Source organism: Larus michahellis, chromosome 2, assembly GCF_964199755.1.
Source record: "Larus michahellis chromosome 2, bLarMic1.1, whole genome shotgun sequence".
Taxonomy (NCBI): domain Eukaryota; kingdom Metazoa; phylum Chordata; class Aves; order Charadriiformes; family Laridae; genus Larus; species Larus michahellis.
Genome location: NC_133897.1, coordinates 149,402,817 through 149,427,039, shown reverse-complemented (window position 1 = coordinate 149,427,039; position 24,223 = coordinate 149,402,817). Strand labels below are relative to the sequence as shown.

The window sequence follows — 24,223 nt, the reverse complement described above, 5'->3', positions numbered from 1 at the left end:
CCAAAGGTGTCAAAGCAAATAGCTTCAGCTAAGGTTCGCAGTAAGTATGTCTGAGAATGCAAAAAAAATCCATTTGCTGACTTTCTCTCTACTTCCTCCTGCTTTAGAGATTTTATGAGCAAGTAGTTTCATTTTTTAAGATGTCTTAATGCAGTAACAAGAACACCTTTAGTTTAAAAAGACATCAGAAGATCACTATCAGAAAACGTCCCACCAGCAATTCACAAAACTCACTATTATAAAGATGCTTTCCACTTTTTGAAAGCTGGGAAAAAATTGAATCTTAATTTTGCACTTACTGTCACAGAAGAGGGGTCTGTATTAGTGCTGCTATTTATATGATTAGTATCTACATTAGGACAGATTAATTTTATATTCTTGTTTTCTGAAACTAACTAAATAACAATATTAATTCTAAATCATCATGATTTAAAAATAAAAGTATTTTCATAACTTGCTCAGGCAAGGATACCTTAATTTCCAAGTTTTACTTGTATAATAAAATGCAACAAAGTTTATTAGCTAGGATCAAGCCAGACTTTGGTTTAATAGAGATTCAATACTGAAATAAGTCAATTTGAATGTGCAGCATTTGAAATTTATGTCAGTGGGAAAATACTTAAACTCTTCTAATGTGTTGAGGGCCACAGCAGGAGGTCAATATTTATTAGTACTGAAAAATGAATACTTTAAGTACCTATTTTTACATTTAAATTCTTCATTGTTAATATTGAAATCAATTCCCCACCCTCATTCATGGATTATATGTCATTGCCAAATCCCTCCTCACTCTGCTTTGTGAAGATGGTATTATTCACTCACACCAAAGATATCACAGGGGATATCAGCATATATAAAACAACTAACAACACTGCCGGTGTCACCCAGATGGCTTGTTAGTGAAAAATTTCTTTGTATGCATACCATTCTTCAGCTGGAAACACTAAATGCACATTAGGGTGCCTGTGTGGAAAAACATAAATCAATTAAAGAAATATGGACACTAGACTATTAAACAAAGCCAGTGGTTTAATCTCACTTGTAGCAGTTTGTGAAAGACTTCTTTAGTTCTCATCTCTCAGTGAATGGCTGGTTACTCACAAAATTGCTGTCTCAAACAGAAACTATTAAGGAACTATATTTGCAGCTGGATAATTAAGTGTCTTTATCTCTTTGTAAATGGGCCATAAGGCATGCTATTTCAGCTCACTAATGAGGACCACTTTGTGGTATTCCTAAGTGATGTCTTTCAAATGCACAGTGAATCGAAGTATTATTGTTACCAGTCACTAAGGCTGGATTTATTGGGAAACAAACTTGATAACTTTTGGTAATTTATTAGGTAGTAAATAATTATGCCCCAGAGAGGGTGAAAGCTCACTACATTAACATCATTTTCCAAGACGGAGTCAATTCCTGCAGCACCATAGGAGGGAAATTCTGTTTCAAATGATTTATTTAATAAGTAGTTGGATAGCTTGAGTGCTCTTCCTATGCAATTGTTTGGCTTTCTTACTTCAGGGTCTTAAAGACTGTGTGGGAGGGAAAAGTAATATTCTGTTAGTTGCTAAAACATTTCTGTTAATGTTAATGTGAGGCACCTAATTGGCTACACCTTTTCTCTTTCCTTCCCACCTTAAAAATATGGATCCAAAATTCTTGTATGTAATGAACTGTAGTGTTCCTGATGAATCTGGGACTGGACTAGTTCCTAGGCTGGTAGAATCGTTGTAGCTCTTCTAACTGCATTTCAGCATGGCCTGGTAGTTACATTGGTTTGTACTTAAGAGAGGTTTGCACATCTATTCAGGCTGCCCACATTCAGTGAGTGGTATGCATGCAGCCATGAAGGCCTAGGGGTTGATGGTGAAGGGGCTATTTTTGCTTGTCATTGCTCCTTGGAAACAAAATCCTTCCACTTCTCCACCCAGCCTAGTGATTGTAGGGTCACAGGATTAATCAGATCATTGAGCTGCTCCAGCGGAATAATAAACCTGTAAAACAAAGAAACAAGCAAACAACAAAACAAACAAGCAAACAAACCAACACCCCCGGCCTGCCTCTCCTCTTCCCCCCTCCCACCAAACCAAACCACTTTTTGGCAGATCTATTAGCTGATTCATTCGGTGCCTGTGGAGACAGTCCACAGCCAACAGAAATGGGAAGAGCAGCACTGCTCCTTTAAGTGACACCCTGCCATTGCCTTGCATTTTGGGTTATGACTAAGTTCTTCTTTAAACACTAAAAATATGTGTGTGTGTATATATATATTTATGCTGCCATAAACTCTGAGTACTTAAATGAAGGCCAGCATTTTCCATTCTAATCATTCAGCAGATGAGCATGCCCAAGGAAAGAATTCTAGACTTCTGTTTTGTCCCATGTTCTAAAATGCCCATGTAAATTCAAGGTAAGGTCCCAAGGCAGTCTTGAATGAAAGTCACAGGAGGTGCTAGTTGCCTATTAATGATGGAAATGAAAGTAGTACTTTATAAATTGTTACAAAGGAACAGAAAGGAAATTGGAAAAAATTGTGCCACAGTATAATTCATGATATGCTCAAATATGGTATAAAATATTGTACAACACATCTCAAAAAAAAAAAGAAAAAGATTGGAAAAGCAAAAAAGACAGATGATCAAAGATGTAAAAAAGCATTCATTAAGCATATCAGAGATAATTCAGGCAGTGTAAAAGATAACGGAGAATGCAGTGAAAATTGTAGGTGGCTTGTAGAGCATGGATGCAGAGTTACTGACACTTTCAGCTATGAATGAAGGGTCACCAGCTGAAATACAGTGGTTAAAAGCTAACAATGCGAGATTGTCCTTCACATGGTACGTGTATGGAGCTCCTCGGTATGGGACAGTGGGAATGATTAAAATTCATATGGCTTCAAAAAAGCAACTGGATAAATTCATGGAAGAAAATTCTTTTAAAGCCTATTAAATATACAGATATTATATCTGGCAGAGGAAGCGCCTATGCTGTAAATTCCTGGATATGCTTGCCTGCTCTTCTGCTGTTCTCCAGTCATCTGCTTTGGACATCTGTTCTCACTGAAGACTCTTTTTTTGGGCCAGGTGTTAGGCCAGCCCTTGTAAAACCTTAGGATCCTCCTGGAGAGGGAAAGGCCTAAAGAGAAAAGCAAATAAGGAGAAAATAAGTAATTATGAGGACACAAGCAAAGAAGAAAGCAGAAGAGCTGTGAAGGTTAAAAGATCAAGTCTGGTGGAGAAGCCTGATGGCTTCTAGGCCTCTGATGCTGGAAATGGGACACTGGAGAGGCTGGAGTGGCAATGTAACCTGGTACAGCCACTCTCCTAGCTTCATTTGGGATTAATCAGAGCCTTGACCATAAAGTTTTATAAACTAGAATCTGCGAATTTATAATCTATAAACTTGATTACGAAGAATAGTTCCCAGAACAGAAATATTTTATTCCAGTATGTCAAAATGAAATTTTTTTCCAACTTGCCTTTGGCCAGCTCTTTTTGTTAGATTCAGAGCAATCTCACAAAGAAATATTACTTTGAAAAGCATTTTGGTGAATGTATAGTTTGCTGGAAGGAAAATATATGTCCAAACTCCATTCCTAAACTTTCTCTCACCTCCCTAATAAACAAGCATGTGTACACAAGCATGAGCAAACAGTGACTTATCTGAGAATACAGCTGGACTCCAAGACATCCAGAAGGGGCTTTCATAGTAATATGCCCCTCCCTTTCTTTTAAGATGATATTCAGACTTTGTAGAGATGAAAATACAACATAGTATTAATACTGGAGTAAATAAATTTGACACTGGAGAAAGTTTTGAATCAGGTAGTGGTAGTTTGTCTTTATAATAATTTAGAATTGGGTACTAAGTGTGTGTAAGTTCACATTTGAGACTTTTATTTAACTAGCTAGATGCATAAAAAGTTCCTGATGTTTTATCAATAATAAGTAACTGCACTGTTTTTTTTATTTCACACCTCTCAATGGATTGTAGCTTTCTAATTCTTTTTCACATTGGCTATATTGGTTGACAGTGGTAGCTTTAATAATCCAGCAATAATTTTTGGAGAGGAAAAACACATAGTATGCGTTAAGTACCTGAACACACTAGAATCCAGAAAATGCACTTTTCAAGTCCATTTTGAGAGGGACACAAGTGTGCTCTTACATGGCTATCATTTTAGTTTGTAATCAACACTGTGGTTATCCGGAGAGCATATCTGACTTGAAGGCCACCTCCAGGTTTGTGCTTTCCCTGTGGTTGGTTTGTGTAATATTTGTGGCACAAATGTATTGTCACAGGGTTGTCTTGTTGCAGGGAACAGTTGCACAACACAGCCAGCTATTAGGTTGCAGTTTAATGTTTTTTCGCAAGTGGAGGGTGGTATAGGCAAGACCAGGCCACTGAAACAACAGACTATACCTCTGGCTCTAAATCAGCAAAAACTGAGTGGCTGTAACTCTGCGTATTTTTCCTCCTCAAAACAAAAATAATCTTCACCCTTTCCCTGTCAGATCTGTTTGTGGTTCCCGCTGCTAAGTCTGGGAACATATATACATGTATGGGCCGTGTTCCAGGCCTTCTCGCTGGGGTTGTTTGACTGACATCCTTTTGATAACATTAGCAAACTGTTTCTGATTTGATTCTTTGTGAGCCAGGCCCTATTTGCCATTATAACTGGAACTGTGGTGGTGCACAGCAGCTGCACCCAAATGGCTGGAAAAGAGGTCAGAGAGACAGCGTTTCATAGAAATGTAGGATTCCCCACCATGTGTCTGGAACCATGACAAGATCAAGGCAAAATTTATTTGTAGTCTGGGTCTAGACAGAAACTGCCATTTGGTAGTCCTTGAATGACCCTGTCCTGGAATTCTACAGCTGTAGGTAAAAGCCGTCAATTTACAAACTTCTCCTTTTGGATTTTTTAGAAGCTGCTCATCTGGGGGCATAAATTTTCACCTCAGATGCTTTTGATAGAGCAGCTAAAATTTAGGTCATTTCTGTCTGCCAATAAGATATGGGGAGAGTCTTTTCCTTCCTGGCTTCGAAAGCACGAAGAATTTTTTTTAATGTATTTTGGTATGTATAGTGATTATCAAGTCCTATAAGAAAATTAGATTCATGTAAATAAAACATTAAAACAATGAAAATATAATAATTCACTAAGATGCTACAGAAATCTCTGCATATCTGTCCAAATAAGTCACCACCATGCAAAGAAACCAACAGCTGCCTTCCATTTGCTGGCAGTATCACTAAAAGACGTAAGACGCTAGTGATTAACTCAGTCTCAAATGATTTCACAAATATGGCAGTACAGATCTTAAATAATTTAGTAAATATGAATGTGATTTTATTGATTCAGTCAACATCATGAACTGCAGTTTAACATTCTTTATTGCTTACAGACAAACTGCACTAGTCATTCACCAAATATCTGATGGGGACTTGAAAAGCAAGGAGATACCCAATTCATTTTCTCAAAAACAGCCAGAAATCTCAATTTAAAAAATCAAGTATATTTTTTATAAAAAATATTTTTTCTAGTACAAATTATATTAGACAATTTTCATAGATCTAAGAATAAAAGATAAATATTCTGTGTTTTAAATTTCATATTCCTAGAGGAGAACTTTAGGTTACCAAATATTTCATAAGCTCTTTATTCTTAGTAGTGTCTTTAAACCTGGACAGATAAGCAGGCATCCTTCATTTGTGATAGCTGTTAGAAACTAATAGACTCATTTACTATTGACATTTTCATGACTGATAGCAGAAAAGTAGTCTCACCCTACCCAGAGGCACACACAACTAACAATCAGTTAAGGGATTTCCCTGGCCATTGCTTTGAGAAAAGGTCCTACATGTCCAAGGTCTCTCACTTGCAAGCTCTAGGAACCCTTTCTAAGGGGACTGAAGAGGCTCCAACCTTTGGATTTGTGTTTCTGTTCCTCCATGGGGCCGCAGAGCAGTTGCACTGCCAGGGCTGTTGCCTCTACATGGGAGCAGCCATCTGATAGATCTCTGAACAGTTATGGATGGTAACTGCTCTATTGCCTGGACTCAAACATCCAGGGCATCGAAGCAAAGAAACAACCGAAAGACTGATAACTGACAGAAATAATTCATCAAGTAGGGAAACACAGGTAGCATAGCCCAAGGAAAAAGTTATTGGGCTGAAAATTAACCAAAAGACTTTCAGAAGTGCAGTGAAACAAGAACTTAATTTTCTTGTTAATTCTCCTTCTGTTCAGGAAGGCAGGACGTTCCACATAGGCATCATTGCTTCAAAGGAGCATGACTTCATCACCAGTTTATTCATCCAGAAAAGGCAATCAAAAGAACCCTCCAGGGCTCCAAATTTTGGCTAAGCATTCAGGTTTAAAAAATGATAATATTATTTTGCTTGACATCATAGACTTATCCTTTTCTTCAGGTACATAAAACTTTGGCATAAGCATTGTATTTGAAAATAGCTAAACTAACATTAGAAATCTGTTTAAAGTCAATTAAGATCTTGAAGCTGAACAAAGCAAAGAAATGGCTACAAATTTTGTTTTAGAACTACTTTATTTGCACCTTGTTACTTTTTTAAAAATTTATTTAGACATCTACCCTATGTGAGCCAATGCAACATTCAGGAACTTCACTTGATGTATAAAGGATTCAAGGTCTATGTAATGTTATAGAAAAAACAGTCTGGAGCTATAGTAGGTAGAAGTGGTTTGGAAATTGTATGGAATATTAAGTTAGAAAAACAACAGGAAACCTTAGAAAAAACATATTTTACTCTAAAAGAACATTACCAGTAACATTCCTGAGTATTAATTTTCTGATAACTTTGGGCTGTTCTTGTAAATTACAGTCTGATGTATTAAGAAGAAACTGAACTCTGTGCTGGTCATGCTTAATATACTGTGCTGCAATCTGCAATAGTTCAGCTCCTTCACAAGGTGCTGAGCTTTCCTTCCAGTGGAAGCACCAGCTCCTGAGGGAGGGACGAGAGGCACCCAAGGAAAGCCATCTTCTCCTGGCTGCAGTGATTCACTGAATAAAACCCACTGCTGCAAAAGAAGGGTATTGGGTTGCTTAGTCCATAGGAAATTAACACATCTGCTGTCTGTGATCTCAGGTATTTCAGCTCTCTGAGACTGAGATGGAAGGAACAGGGCATTCTATGGTATCTCTCTGTCCTTCATCTCTTACATCAACAGCAGTTTTATTGTGTTTTTTTCTAGGCTTTAAGAATGAGGAAAAAAATTATTTCTAAGTATGCTTCCTAAAGATCCATCTCCTTTGAAAATTATTCTAATTACTCTGAAATTAAAATCTTTCCTTATTTAAAATTTAAATAATATGGACTTTAGGATATACTCATGATTATTTTTGTGTAACTTTCATTTAAAAAGGAACCAAATTCAGATTTCCTTGAATGACTCTTAAGTAGTTGCTTCCAAGTAATTTTCAATGTGTGTATAATGGTTAAATAGCGGTAAAATAATTTCTCTACACATAGATATTAAAATATAGGTACTTTAAGACTCAAGGAAATGTGCCTCTGCACAACTAAATACATTTTTTAGACAAGAGAGACTGATGTCTGCAGTTGAAACAACAGTATTAGAGAAATTCAGGCCAGGAAGAATGGATCTAGTCTAAAGCCCCCTGAAATCAATGAGAGGCTTTGCTTTAACTCCTCTAGGCTTTGGCTCCAGCCCCAAGTAATTATTCAAGTTGGACTTTGGCCACTGATACTAACACCGTCTGCTTACAGGAAAGTACCATGAAACATTTAATTAACACAAATTGTGAAGGCCTTAGTTCTATGTGTTATCTAAAAAATGGCACCTTTGATATTGCACTGTTGATGTGTACCTTGCTGAGGACCTCATTCCCTCCCATCTCACTGGGAAATGTGTCATCTACTGCAGTGCCTGCACTACATTTTCCAAATATGGCCAAGTTTCAGAGCCATTGATTTTCCAATTGAAGTCCATATGCAAGTATATGAACAAGGTTTTATTGATGGTATTGGATAAAAATAATAAATATGCAGCAAATATATGGAAAAGGAGAAGTGAGGGGGGGTTGTTAAAATCAGACTTTAAAAGAAAAAATAAAACACATAAAAGGGAAAAAAGAATATGACGTGTGTAAAATGCCTACTTGGAGAGCAGGATAGTCTTACAGTGCAGAACTGGATTTCTCACTATTTTTCTATTTTCACCTTTTCACAAAATCACTGAGGTAAAACATCTAACCTTTCTCTTCCTCAGTTTCCCCATTGGTATTAATGCCAATTGATCTGGCAGGAATTTGCCATCCTAAAATACTCCTTTGAATTGTTCAAAGGGGAGATAGTATATCAGTCTACAAAGCCTTGGCATTATTACATACTGTCTTATGGCATGGATATTCCCACATGTCATGCAAGGCCGTTGCTTTTTTACACACCATTGTTGTTAAGCACCAGCTTTGCAACACAGGCCACTTCACTGAGAGTGAATAAGGCATAGTCCCTTTTGTACCTATAACTCATATTTTCAAGCCAAAAATTAAAAAGATGTGTCTGTCACCAGACGAAGAATATGTCTGGAGGACTTAAATATTGTTTCCTTATTGTAGGGATTAATGAAGTGCTGGCCCAGGCCCTGCACAGCACTTAAGGACATGTTTAACTTTAAGAATCTGAGCAGTCTGATGGATCTCCATGGGAATACTGATGTGCTTAAAGTATGTGTTGTTGGAATGAAGTCATATCCTTCAGTAACGTGTGGGGTCACGCTACTTTTGTTCGCGAAAGTGAAGGAACGCTCTCAGATGTTAATCCTTCTACAGGGAGTCTCCTGGTTGTTCAAGACTGGGAGTCTCCTGGTTGTTCAAGACTGGGATCCTCAAACATCTCGCCCTCCTGATTTCTCAACCCAGGCTCATGTATGTGATCTGTCTGCAATCTATAGGATCAAGACCTGCACTGGTGTTCTAACATTAATTGTTTTCCTGTTCTGAGCCAAAAATAAATTCAGTAAATCATGACTCTAACAAACTGACTTCAGCAGCATTGATTTTTCTTCTTTTTTCCAGTAATCATATTTAGCAACTTTTATGTATGTAGATATGAAAATCATGAAATAATTCTTTACCAAAAAAATCAGCTTAAGCAAACACCTCCCTTGTCCCAAGCCCCTAGGCTGCTCAAAAGACAGTACTGGTGGAGGGCGGGCACAAGCTCTTTTCTTCTGGGGTTCTGTGTTGCTGTCTTAGGTGAGCATCTGTCCCAGATCACAACACCGAACAAGCTTGTCCACCTCCATGTGCATCTCTGGGGCATATCCCAGATGCATCTTGAGTCAGGGGCAACACCTGCAGCTGCACAGACCTTTGCAGTTAGAAGGAATGTGCTGTGTTCACCTCCTGGTAGACAGGATGCTCTGTTAAGCTATTTGCATCATGACTGACTTTTGCTGGTGCCGCCTCTGCCATCTGTCTGAAAGTTTCATACTGTCTTTAGTAGAATTTACCAAATGCCCTAACTGTGTAAGGACCAGAGCACTCTTATTACTGTGTATGTTTGAAAGGAATACAATGTGCAAAAGTGGACTTCACTGATACAGAATTGCTTGAGATTGATGTTGTAACTTATATTATTGTGGTTTTTTGTTTTGCAGTTTTACTAAAGAATGCAAAAAAGGAGGAAGAAAAGCCTTTTAGAGACTGTGCAGATGTATACCAGTCTGGTTTTAACAAAAGTGGAGTCTACACTATTTATATTAACAATGTGTCAGATCCTAAAAAGGTAAAGTGGCTATTTGTTTTATGTTCTTATTTGATAATATGATGTTGCTCTGGCCTTAAAAGAGCATTTGAAGCCTTTATTGACGTTCTCGTTCTGCAAAATATTGTACTGGTATAAACAACCTGGACTGTATTCAGTCTTGAATAAAATACAACACAGTGAAGAAAATGATAAACTGTATTATTCCAGACATTCCTCTTTCTCACTGACAGAGAATCCTTCCTAAGTTGCAACAGACATTCAATAGTTGACTCACTTCCTCCCACTTGGCAAGTTCAGTTGAATAAGACTGTAACTGCAAATAAATCTGCAATGAAGTTTAGAAGAAAATTAGTGAAGTGTAATAATGAGGAAGCTGATGGGAGAATTATCTGGTAGCACGGGGAAAGAAATGGTAGAATGAGTAATTTTTAAAGATAGAGGTTTACAAAAATCCTGTTTCTTTTGTAAGGAGCAGAGAAGGGGATTTTTGGCTGTAAAGAACACAATATGGTGAATATTTGGACTGTTTGAAAGCATGTATAGTCCCGTTATTCTCAAAAAAGATCTTAGGGAGGTGTTTTTTTATGAAAATCAAACATTAGCCTGTAGGAGACTGATTTTTGTAAGGCTTTTGGTGTTAAGGTACCTGAATCACTTGAAGCTAGGAACATGCGAGAATAACTTAAGCCTAATGTATACGTGGAGGAATGCTGGCTGTCCCTGACAGGACACTGTTGGGAGCAGACCCCAACATGGTTAAGAGCTGATTACCTGGGAGAGGAAAATACAGTGATGTCCAGAAAGTGGGAAAACGGGAGGGAGGGAACCACGTGTCTGGAGAATTTATTCTTACTGCAGTAAAATCATTCTGCAAACAGAAAAAGGCAATAACAAATATTACTGATGTTATTGTCTATAGTCATTTTATAATGATCCTGAGATATGTAAAACGTATTTCTAAACTGAATTTGGTTTTATTAGAGGCCTTTGGAAGCCTGTAGATGTCAACAGGTTATAGTCTTCTAAGGAAGTAAAGTTCATTAAAGCATGAGTAGAATTGGGGTGGGAGCGCGCGGTAGGTAATGGGCAATATAACTCTGGTGAATGTGAATGGAAAAATGATTGCCATGACATAAAATGCATAGACACCATTAAGCAATACTGAACAGGACCAGAACAATAAAAGCAGTTCTGTAGAAGCTGTTCAATTCAAACCAGAGATATAACACCAAAGTCCAAATTGCATGTACAAATTGTCAGTGGCTTTTCTTAGCCTTATTAAAGTTCATAAACCATCCCCAGAAGCTGGGTTACAATGAAAAACAATGGTTACCAGAAAGTGCTGTGCCACTGATGCTTCTAGTATATTTACCTTAAACCCACTTTACTGGTAGTACGAGGACAGTGACACTATGGAAGCCACTCTGTGTTTCTGCTATATCCCTCTTTGCAGACACTGTGATCAATCAATACAGGCAGCAAAACTCAGCTGGTATCAGATGTTTTAGCACGAAAGTTGGTGGCAGGGGAGGAGGAGAGGGAGAGTGTTGAGGGCGTTTCTGCTACCACCTGTTTCTGTTATGCCCTAGCGATAACAAAGCAAGACCTGATCCCAGGGACGTGAGGAGTGTGATTGCTTTAACAGATGTTTTTTCAGACATTGAGGTCGTGTTAACAGTCTGCAAGGTAGTGCTGTGCAGAGAAAGCTGAACTAGTTCCAGCTCAGATAGCTTCAAAATCACATCAATGCAGCACTGCCAGGACTAATTAGCCCAGAGGTAGCACCACATTGACACAGTTAGATTGCTCTGGGACACAAAGTAATATCCTGATAAGTACTCCATGGAGAGATACCCACTTGTTTAAAGCCAGCTTAGTTATCTGGATTACCACAATGCAACACACAACTCTCACGTGTCTTAAGAGGCCTAATATGTAGACCTCATTGCCCTCTACAGACCTCATTGCCCCCTACAACTGCCTGAAAGGATGTTGTAGGAAGGTGGGTGTTGGCCTCTTCTCCCAAGTGAATCATGACAGGACCAGAGGAAATGGTCTGAAGTTGCGGCAGGGGAGGTTTAGATTAGATATTAGGAAGAATTACTTTACTGAAGGAGTGGTCAGGCACTGGAACAGCCTGCCCAGGGAGGTGGTTGAGTCACCATCCCTAGAGCTGTTTAAGAAACGTCTAGATGTGGCGCTTCAGGGCATGCTCTAGTGGCAGAGATTGTAGGTTGTTTGGTTGGACTCTATGATCTCAAAGGTCCTTTCCAACCATGAAGGTTCTACAATTCTAATATATTGTTACCTTTTGTAATACTTGCAGCAACGGGCAACTGTCTCATTTATAGAAATTTTATACTTCAGGTCACAAAAATATACCTTAATTTCATTTTATATTTCCTAAGGAATACTTACTAGAATCCTGACATTCAATAGAAAATATCCCTTTGTCATATATACAAATGTAACTGTTAGTTCTAGTTTTTTGCGGTTTTACCATCATATATTCATAGAAAAGTATCCTCCATGGTTACAGCTCCATACCATTTATATGCCTCATTTTTATATGCTTACATATTTAGATTGCAATTTTTCTTTCATGTTTCTAGCTTCAATAGTTCATTAGTTCAGTTCATCAGTCTTCCAACCCTGCATCAAAAATTAGTGATTCATTTCTGTTTAAAAGGGTCTTAATAATATTCCATGGTTTTGAGATTGGAAGAGAAAAAGACAGTCTTGAAGTATTAAGCTAATTAATTGGCTTACTTTGAGGTATGTGTGTGCAATACCTGATGGTGTTGACAGATGATTGTCCCTGGGCCATAGTGAGAGCAAAAGCAAGAAGAGTCCTCTCAGCCTCCTACAGAGATGGGATCAGCTAGAGGGGAAGCAGAGGCTGCTGATGACCAGAGGAGCAGTGGGAGTGAGGTTGTCGCCATTGTGGAGCTGAAGGAACAATGTCAACTTCAGGAGCTGAAGTAGGCCGGGAAGACTGGTCTGAGTGCTCTCAGAACCTCTGTATCTCCCCTTGGATCAATGTATTGGACTTTCTTACTCTCTCCTCTTATGCCACCACAGTCATGACTTCCACCAACTTCTGGCTGTGCCACACTGAAAAGATAATGTTATTAATTGCTAATGGGGTCTATGTATCTGGGTCTTTATGGCTCTGCAAAAGCAATTGCCATTATTGCCACAAATGCAGCCTCCACTCCTGCTTTGCATTCTGCCTGTGGACTTCGTACCAAATTGGTGTCGATGGTCTCTCTGAGCATATCTGCCAGAATTTTAACCCACTAAATGTATGCTAGCTCCATATACTGTAGAGGCTGCTGTCCCCACATGGTTACCTTCAGGCTTGGTTTCTGTACAGCAGGTACTCATTCCCTGAATCTCAAGTGCCTGATCTTGAGCTTGTTGCTCCATGCCAACAATGTAGACTTGTGAGATCTTAGTGTAAATGCACTTAAAATGCAGTACGTGGTAATCCCCCTCCTTTTGTTTACTTTAAAATTGGGCTGATCTCTAAATGATTATGATGAAGTTTATAATAATGTCATCCATAAAGCTAAAATATTTATAAATAATCTCATATATGCCTCTTAGTAGCTTGAGTATTTTTACCCATGTATGTAAGGAAGGGCAATAGTGCAATGCTTTGGATGCTCTTTTAGTCTAAATCAGGTTATTTTCATAGATACATAGAATGGTTTAGGTTGGGAGGAACCTTAAAGATCATCTAGTTCCCACACCCCTGACAAGGGCACAGACACCTCCCACTAGATCTGGTTGCTCAAAGCCCCATCCAGCCTGGTCTTGAACACTTCCAGAGATGGGGCATCCACAACTTCGCTGGACAACCTGTTCCAGTGCCTCACCACCCTCATAGTGAAAAATTTCTTCCTGATACCTAATCTAAATCTACCCTTTTGCAGTTTGAAGCCATTACCTCCTGCTCTATCACTACATGTCCTTGTAAAAAGTCCCAGTCCAGCTTTCTTGTAGGCCCCCTTCAGGTACTGGAAGGCTGCTATAAGGTCTTCCCGGAGCTTTCTCTTTTCCAGCTCTCTCAACCTGTCTACATAGGAGAGCTGCTCCAGCCCTCTGATCATCCTCGTGGCCCTACTCTGGAATCACTCCAGCAGGTCCACGTCCTTCTTGTGCTGAGGATTCCAGAGCTGGATGCAGTACTCCAGGTGGGCTCTCACAAGAGTGGAGCAGAGGGGCAGAATGACCTCCCTCGACCTGCTGACCACACTTCTTTTGATGCAGCCCGGGATATGGTTGGCCTTTTGGGCTGCAAGTGCGCATTGCCAGTTCATGTTTATTGACAAAAAAACTCAGAATCTAAAGATTCATACAAATTCAAAGTCACTTTTCTTCATCCATTTCTTTTCTGGTAGAGGGTTAAATATCAGAACATGTTTAAAGGTGTTTAATGGCTGAGTGCCTTGACCTTGTCTGGGACAGAAGCCAGTCCAGGACATTTGTTGGCTAGAGCTATGCACAATGAACATCTATAATCAGCTTGGCACTGCTGTTAATACGGCAGGTGTTTGTGTCTACCACCGTGGAAACTGCCAGACCACACAATGATGGCTAGTGACTAACGTGCTGCTGTAAATCTTTCTTTGACTGTGCAGTTTTCTCTTTTAATTTACTATATTATTCAGAAAACATCAAAGTCTTTTTACAGGTATTTTATTATATTTTAGTATGAAAACCCCATTGTTTGTTTGTGCGTGTCTTTAAAATGAGTAGTTAATACAGTTGAGGATTTAATGCTTTAAAAATTGGCAGTGGATTCATAGGAGCATGAAATGACTTATAAGGAGAGTAAATCCATCATTGAGAAATTCTCACTGTAAATCAGACTAAAGAAATTAAATCCTGTAGATAAATGTTTTGACTCACAGTGTCTTCCCTGAAGGAGGAATAGGGCCAAAATGTTTGTCTAGCAAATTGTGGGTTTTCTTGTGGTTACCCTAAATCAAATTCACATGTTTGCACTGTTCGGTACTCTGTTTCCTTCCTGTACCTACACAGGGACTTCACTCAGCATTCCTGGAGCAAATTAAAACAAAAGCACTTGCACAGGATTACTTACGACAATGCTTATGAGCAGGAAATATTTGGAATCTGCCTGAGGGTGGAATATGGTTCTCTATTCAACTGAGGAATGAATTTTTATTTAACTGAATTGGATAGTAACCTTCAATTTGGCAAAGCAACTTAAAGCTTTAAATTACCAACTGGTGCTGAATGGATTGACTCGTTGCTGTGAATGCCAAAAGCTAAGCCGATGGGTGACACCTCTTCAACCCTCTTACACATTAACATCTTACTTAAAAAGAGGGATATAGCTATGCAAGAGCACAGACAAATGAAATTCAGCATAGTTGTAGTGCCAATATGGCACGGATGAGTACACAGGAATGAAAATCAGGAAAATTTGCTTGAGTGAGTAGCACTGAAAAAATTAGTCAGATCTTAAAATCAAATGTCATACAAAAACGGGAACAAGAATGAATGCTATCCCTTGCCACATACCAAGAAAAGTGAATGGATAAGCAGTATTTGCATTTTTTCATAAATTATCTTCTGTATTTTTGAAAGAGTAATGTAAGAAGAGTGAAAAATGAATGGCAATTAAATATCCGTTTTGATTATTATATGGATTATTTAAGATTTTAAGAGATTTCAGTTGTCACAATATTCTATCAAGCTTCAGCAAAATTGTCAAACTGTTAAATTATCCTTAATATACAGAATCTCAGCATCTAGGTTAGAATTTTATTAGTGTAATGATGGCAGGACATGACCTTACATGTTCAGTATTGCTCTTAACTTCTGAGCGTGTCCCACAGACCTCTGTTCTTGAGCCTGTTCCTGTCTATGTCCTCTGTCAGCCGTAAGGCAGCTTAGACTGACATCAACTGTTTCTGTTTTGGGACACTGCCTGGCATGCTGTGGGTAACATTACAACACAAAGCAAAACAGAATAATCTCATCTGTGATACATTTTGGACTACTTCAATGGGTATTTTCTGTAAGAATTCCTGAAGATTCTTTCTTAGACAGAATGACACTCTGCTAGAAGGTATAGAAAACATTATTGTCACTGAAAAAAGTACTCATCTGTTAAGAGGAAGGGAGGGAATTTAGAGGCACTGCAGAAAAAATAGAAAAGGAGCATGGAGTTAATGTGAAGATTAAAGCTGAGGATGCAGAGGGGGTTGATGGGCAGATGCTCTTGGGTAATGTGCTGAAAGAACAGGAGACATTACTGGGAGAATTACACCGAACATAAGGAGAGCTCTGTTGTAATCAAGCGATTGAGGATACCACTGAGGGCATAGGGCATGAATCCATAGGAAAACAGGCTTTCTTAGTTTCTTTATTCACAAACATTTTTCCCCCCTAAGATGGCAGGATTCCAATGCAAGTTTGTTTTATTGGGTTTTTTTGGGTTTTTTTATTACTGCATAGGTCTTTTGCAATATGGAAATTGCTGGAGGAGGATGGACAGTTATACAACATCGGGAAGATGGGAGTTTGGATTTTCAAAAAAGCTGGAAAGAATACAAAATGGTAAGGTGAAAAGTGTGGAATAGCTGTACAGTTCATAGAAGTGTTAGATTTCAAATAGTATTTCCTGTTATCTTAAGCAGATAGTTCTGCCTATAGTGATGTGGTGTCATCTGCAGTCTTTTATGAGCTACCTTTTGTCATGCCTGTTACTTCCAAAAATCGTAATATTCTTTTTACTGAATTAGTTGAATATTATTTCCTATCACTTAGGTTTCTTTCAGATCAGTTACTGCGATTAAAATGAGGTAAGGACCAGGCACATGCACTATAGAATGTTGATGTCTGTCCCTCTGAAGTTTTGGCTTGCTGTGACATTAAGGGGTAATAGGCATGTGATGGTGTTCCTAATACATGGATGTTTTCATCTGAGGGGAACTCCTTCAGAACTTGGAGCACCTCAGATAGGAATGAAAAGTTTTACTGGGGTTTATACCAAGCCATACAACACCTTTGCCAATCAATCCAATGTACTGGAAATGGTGATACTTCAAATAGGACTAAAATAAAATAAATAGCTTACCAAATTACAGATGACATGACTTCAGCAGGCTATTTTCCCTTTGCCGACTCAAAAAAAATTTTACTCCAATCTAAATAACTTCTGAGTTTTTTCATTCACTGCCTGATCAAACTTTCTGATGGAGCTTCTTTCTCTGAGTCCCTGAGGACTGACTTGGATTTCAGTGACATTCACAGTGAAGTTTTTAGAACTGTGTTATCACCCTGGAAGAGGGAAAAATTTTTTTCCAACAGTTTTCAAAAAGCACTAAATGAAGAGAGCATTTAAAAAGTTTAAAAATAAAGGCAAGTTCAGTCCAGTAAAAATTTATTTGGGAAAAAGTTCTGTTATGGAACTTAACATTTCAGAAATAAATGTGGTATCAGATTATTGAACCAAAATGTCATTTTGAATTTTATGGATGCTTTCTTTTCAATATTTTATATTACTTGAAAATATATATTATAGGGGTAAAAACTAACCATTTGGGTTAGACCTCTGCTACTATGGGTAACCAGAGGATGTAGTCTGTTTCATAATACATGTGAAGTAGATATAATATTAAAATGACAAATAGATATTTTCTAATGGATTTTCAAAATTGGATTTTTTTTTTAGAATTCATGATTTTTTTTATTTAGCAGGAAACATGAAGAGTCTTTTGCTCTATTTTGGTTCATATGTATAAAATATATAAAATAAAATATAAAACATCAATTTTTTTGAGGAAACCAAAAATTGAAGATTCTACCAGTTCTACTTATAAGGAAATTACAATTTGTGTATACAACCTAACTTGTTCTCTACATATGGGCTGTTTTAATTTATACATACCATATGAATTACTGAGATTTACTCAGTTTTTCTCTCCTGTGCTTTTTCTTAGACCATTTAATAAAAATAGCTCTTCTTCTTAAAGTTTTCCCATGTGGCCTTTTTTTCATATATATCCCTTCACTTTAGTCAAATTCCTCAAATTTTCCTTAACAATGATGTGAGCTTGTTAAGGATTAGATTATGTTGGTTTTGTCTAGTTCAAGCAGTCTGAATTAATTTTTATGCTCTTTAGGAATAGTCTTCTATGATAATTTACTTCTGCCAAATAAAAAGTTTTGGACTTTTACTGGTTGCTGTCCTAGAAGTCATGAGAAAAAATGGGATTTAGGCTTGTCTCTGCTTCTGTGAACCATTTCACCAAAGTAACTAGTTTAAGCTTCCTTCTGTGATTATCGTACCACCAAATGTTGTATGATAGAGGCTGATGGATGCTTTGTGGATTACTAGAATACGTGACAGTGTCTGAGCTTCAAGGCAAGGACACCACTAGCTTAATTCCCTCATTGTTCAGTGTGGGTGCAGGGTGTCTATTGGATCATATCCCCTCTCCTTCCTGATACACCTAGTTGCCGTTTCTTCCGATGGAAACCAGGTAGCGTGGTGGAGGACACAATGGTACTTGGTTATGCTTGGAGTGGTTGAACTTAATATGTGTTCTCCCAGCCCATAATTCAGATACAGCTTTCCAGATTTGCAAAGACATTCTTGTTGTGCTTGTATCTCCAAGGCCCCAAATCTAACAGAAACAAGCAATATCATAATAATATAATAACAGGAATAATAAGTCTCTGGGGCTTCTTTTATTTTCAGTGCATTTAGTTTTATTGGAAAAGAATCTGGAAAACTGCTGAAGTTATTCAGTTACAAGCAAGTACTGACTGCCAGCTTCTGAGCTGGACAGGGACTCAGGCCACCAGCCTGCGGTACGGCCAGTGCCCTCACAAGTAATTGGCTGTTCCAGTTTTATGAGGCCATTGCAGATTTTCTCTGTCTCTAAGGTGAGATCCTTGCAGTAGGTAGCTTGGAAAGGATGTACATGGAGTACTCCCTGCAAAAGTGTGTGACAGTGCTGCTGGGTTACAGGAGTCTCCCGGCACCAACTCATTCTGCAGAAAAAATTCAAGGCAATCATTGTCTTTGATCCAGTTTCATGTTGATGTCTTCAGCTTACATGGAAGTAATTAAATTCCTGTTCTATATATTTTCCAGACACCAACACAGAAAGCAGGTTGAGAGAGAGATAAAGTAGATATAAATCTTTTGAAAGAAGGAAATATACAGCTCCATCCATACATAAATTGCCACCAAGTCAGTGATACTACAGTAATAGCAGTCCTAACTTTCTGGTTGTTCTTTTGGCTCCATTCCCATTACCGTTCAATCTCCACTCTGAAAAATAACATTACACTTTTCTTGGTATCTAAAACAACATGTAATGAATACAAAACCTTTTACACAGATTTATTGTTATGCAAGATTGGTTATGCCCTCTTCTTCCTTTATGGCATATGTGCTTACCAGTATCGTTTAGTTTTGTTATCAGTCTTATGCAGTGCAGCATAATCTGTGCATTTACTTCTAAGAACTCATTTCTGACTATGAAATCTCTTGGGCCATTTCAGTTTTGTACATTCAATGCTAATTGGAAAAAATTCAGAGGAAATCCTGTGAGTCCATTCTCCCATCCTTTTCTTATCAGTATCTACTACATCTGTTCTTCCACGTTTTGCAGTAGATTTTTCATCATAGTATTTGTTGCTTATCAGAAAAATGTGAAGTGAAACAACAAATAGTTTCCTTAACAACAGCAGCTAAGATCACCCTGAAGCAGGTTTCAACTATTTTACACATTTCCTTGCTTGAGGAGGGAACATAAAACACTGTTAGATTTTTGACCTGTAGAAGGAGAATATAATTTAAAAAAAACTATTGCTTACGATCTGCAAACCTGAGCTGCTTTTAGAAGGGGGGTTTCCACAAGCTTACTTTCTAAGACACATTTTCTGGCATTTATTAGGCAGTCATTAGCAATAATGAAATCCAAGTAAATGATTAGCTCATGTGCTAACTTGGCTATCAATATTTCTTGCTCAAATTTCAGCTTTTCAGTTTTTGGATGAATGCACCTTTCCCAGTCACTGTCTCCATTTTTGCCAAATTAGGTGATGGAGTATTGGATTCCCTATTCTCTAGCCTTTTAGCATGTCTAGTTTAGTAATTCCTGTGAATTTCACAGAAGTTATTTCACATTCAATAGCCCAACATTCACTATCAATTTCCTAGGGGGACTTCTTGGGGCTCAAGTCTATTGGGGTCTTCCTCAGACCTTTAAAATTATTTTCTTGCTTTCAGTCATTGGAGAAGGACTATCAATAGGTATTTAAAATTACATGCCTTGGCCAGCACACAGCAATCCTTTTCCTAGCCATTTTTTTTCCTGCATGTCAGTATTTAATTGTACTACATGCCTTTATTGCTACAGTATAGTTATTTTCCTTTCTCTGATGAAAGAAAGCTATCACTTTTTTAATCATTCATAATGGCATGAGCTAGATTAGGATCACTTGTACATATAAGACTCACAGCTGAATTTCTAAAGTTTATGGCAACCACCTCCTATCTTCCTGACCAGCAGCTGGATTTTCTTTTGGTTCTTTGAGGCAAGAATGGAGGTCAGCGCTAAATTCCACACGCCCTTAATCTCATGTTCCTGATTAACATCTAAGAGTCCCACACCAGTTCAGTCCTTAAAACAAGTTTGCTGCCAGCTTATCTCAGAAGTCATCACTAGCATTTGTGTGTGCCTGAAAAGCACATCTACAAAACCACTTCCATTTCTGTTGGGGTTTCTTCTTTTTCTTCTCTCCTTAAAGCTGTTGGGTCAAATTGACAGGCAGCTCCACAGTGCCAATATGATGCGATGCCAAAGCAGCATAATTTATGCTCTTCCATGGCTTAAATTCTGCAGCACACTGAGAGCCAGACCAGAGATGGTTACTAGAACTTTCTCAGGAAGTATTTCTGGATGCAGTTCTAGTGGGCATTTACATTACATTATGTGGAATAATCTGACTTTCCTCTGAGCCTCAGTTAATTATAACAAGTATACAAGTCTGGTGATCTATGTCTTCTGCTTACTTAAAGACAGCTGAACACCTCTTCAGACTTTAAGTCTCTGATTTCCTTCTAAGCATGATGTTTTTTACCCTTTTTTATATACTGTCTACAGTTCACCCCTGTGAGTAAGCTCTAGTTTGGACATAGGTCCCACCCATTTCCTGGAAGACCTTCTAGTTTGTGACAGTCACGTTGCTGGTCACCTCCTGTTTTCACCTCACCAGTCCTTGCAAGTCCTACAGACTGTAAATTGTGTATTTGAGTGTCTAGATCTACCTGAATTATTCATAAAAAGAGCTACAAAGCTATGAAGATTTTATTTCTTAGTACCATCTTTCAGTTAATTCTGAAAACTTCCAGATGTAACGTACATTTGACTTTTATTTGCAAAGTGTTCAGCTCCTGTTTTAGAATGTGGTCTCCTAATTCCTTTTATGGTCTCCATCTGGTTTTAGTCTTACTTTAATTTCTCTCGTGAAAGTTTCAGTTCCAGTTTTCAGTTTTGTTATCATTCTTTCTGCCCACCTTTCCTGTCTCTAAGAACTGACTTTTTTTTTGTTCCATATTGCATCAGTAGCAATACTAACTTGCACTTTTTTTCTTTTTCAAAATAGGTCCTCACCACAATTAACATTGTGTTTGACCTGAGCAAAGCGGCAAAAACTCAAGCTGTTGTACTGTTCCCTTTTGGAACATTAATTGATGATGGATATTTCCCTGGTGCAATTTTGTCCATTTATAAAGATTGTAGAGATTCTTTTTTCTCCCCGTATACTTGAAGAATCAAGCAACTACAGACAGAGCTCCAACCCCTTCCAGTCACATTAGATTATTATGTTTATCACTTTTTTTTTCAAGTGAGAGGCTGACTGCATAAAAAGCAATGCACAAGGCAGATTTTTAAATTGTTTGTGTAAGCTTCATGATTCTTGTTCCACTATTTTAGTTGAAAACAACTTTAGATGTGGGGTTTTTTTAAACAAAAATTACATAAGCCATATGGCTTGGCTGAGGAGAATGTTCTTGATAGAAAAAATAAATTTGCTCACAATTGAATGCTCATATTGTAGAAACAGTATCTTTCATAATTCTTGGTTTTGTTAAAGCGAGGTGTCCTGAATTATTTTTAAATCCTTTTCAGGTTTATAAGTATTTATGCTATGCTATACATTGATATGGCACAAAGTCTTCACACTTCTTGCATTTGCAGTAGTCTGACATTACTGATACATTTGCTGTATTCCTGTGTTCTTTAAAAGAGAATTCAAATACTATCAAACAGCTCTGAAGATGGTAACTGTTCTTTCTGTGACTATTCCACATCAAATGAGTTTTTCAAAATCTCATTTTTTGGATCTTCATTCATGCTAAATTTTTCCCTTTGGACTAAAGAAAAGAGATTGTTGGGAGCTGAAAAGTATATTCCACTATAAGCATATGATGCAGCTCTCTGAGTTCACAGGATGTCAAGTACTGAAATGACTGTTGAAACTAACTTCACTTAACTTCTGTTAGGGAGATTTAGAAGGACGCTGCTGTTGTTCACAGGAATTAAAACAATCATCAGCTTTTCAGATAACCATTTGTAATTTTGACAGGAATTTAAAGTAAGAAAACCTTTATCATCATGTGGAAAATGTACATACATCTACTAGCCAGAGATTCCTAGCTACCAACAGGCCTGTGGTTTTATGACAGTAAGAGGTTTCCTCCACTGATTTTGGCATGAGCTACATTTCATAGAATCATAGAATGTGTTGGATTGGAAGGGACCTTTAAAGGTCATCTAGTCCAACTCCCCTGCAGTAAGCAGGGACCTCTTCAACTAGATCAGGTTGCTCAGAGCCTCATCAAGCCTGACCTTGAATGTCTCCAGGGACTGGGGCCTCCACCACCTCTCTGGGCAACCTGTTCCAGTGTCTCATCACTTTCATTGTAAGGAATTTCTTCCTAATGTCTCATCTAAACCTACCCTGCTCTAGTTTAAAACCATTGCCCTTTGTCCTATTGCTACATGCCCTTGCAAACAGCCCCACCCCAGCTTTCTTGTAGTCCCCCTTCAGGTACTGGAAGGCCTCTACAAGGTCTCCCCGGAGCCTCCTCTTCTCCAGGCTGAACAACCCCAACTCTCATCCTGTCCTCACAGGAGAGGTGCTCTAGCCCACTGACCATCTTCGTGGCCCTCCTCTGGACCCAATCCAACAGGTCCATGTTCTTCTTGTGCTGAGGGCTCCAGAGCTGGACACAGTGCTCCAGGTGGGGTCTCACGAGAGCAGAGTAGAGGGGGAGAATCACCTCTCTGGATCTGCTGGCCAGGCTTCTTTTGATGCAGCCCAGGATGCAATTGGCCTTGTGCAAGCACACATTGTTGGCTCATGTCCAGCTTTTCATCCACCAGTACCCCCAAGTTCTTTTCCGCAGGGCTGCTCTCTATCACATCATCCCCCAGCCTGTATTGATAACGAGGATTGTCTCAGCCCAAGTGTAGGACCTTGCACTTGGCCTTATTGAACTTCATAAGGTTTGCTCAGGCCCACCTCTCTAGCTTGTCCAGGTCCCTCTGGATGATATCCCATCCCTCCAGCCTGTTGACCACACCACTCGACTTGGTGTCATTTAAGTCATCTATTTTTTGGTCACAAAGAGTAACTCAAAGAACTATAAGCAAAGCAAAAAAATTATTACACTTAATGTCCATATGGTCAGATATGTAAGCCTTAAAGTATGATTGTTGATTGATTTCATATGGACATGACATAAATTTTCATCTTCACTGTTATTACCCACAAATTTTTTTGGCAATGAAGGATCCCTCCTAAGGGCAAAGATATACAGCTGCTCCTGATAATTAGGTAATTGGATTTTATAATAAGAACCTATGTCTTCCTTCCAATGAGAGTTTCTGTGTTTCCCTGTTTTGCACAGAAAGGATCCAGTGGATGGGAATCATCCTACTCCTACTTAACTCAATTCCTTTTTTCTCAACTCTTAGGCCATACCTGTTCTAGCACATTGAACAGGACCATGGCTTGGTGTGGACACAGCCTTGTGACACAAGGTCCTCATCACTAGATTTTAGTAGAGTTTTGGTCTGACTCAAATAATGTTCCACAAACGATGCCCAAGCATTTAGGGGTAATAGGCCATTCTCAAATGTCAGTTTGCACAGGGCTGCCTGGTTTTTCAGAGCTGAGAAGGTTTTACTGTTAGCACATGGGTTATTCTGGTTTGCTTTTCTCTGCTTAGCCGAGCAGTAGGGGCTGTTCAGAGCACTCTTCACAGCTTCTCCTTCCCCCTGTGGCTTAGAGAAGCTGTTCTGAGGGAAAGAATTGTTGGTTCAAAGAACACGGGGAGGCATTTTGAAGATAACCTGGGAATAGGAAACGAATACAGAAAGT

General features: G+C 38.5%; 1 protein-coding gene across 1 annotated transcript in view; it reads left to right on the top strand.

Annotated features, from left to right (window-relative positions):
* The window catches only part of ANGPT1 (angiopoietin 1), a 169,486-nt gene that overhangs the window by 98,207 nt on the left and 47,056 nt on the right, over positions 1 to 24,223 (top strand). Inside the window, exons 5-6 of the mRNA XM_074577677.1 lie at positions 9,669 to 9,796; positions 16,271 to 16,372. Coding sequence (XP_074433778.1) covers positions 9,669 to 9,796; positions 16,271 to 16,372 — 230 coding nt within the window. The remainder of the gene's footprint in view (positions 1 to 9,668; positions 9,797 to 16,270; positions 16,373 to 24,223) is intronic.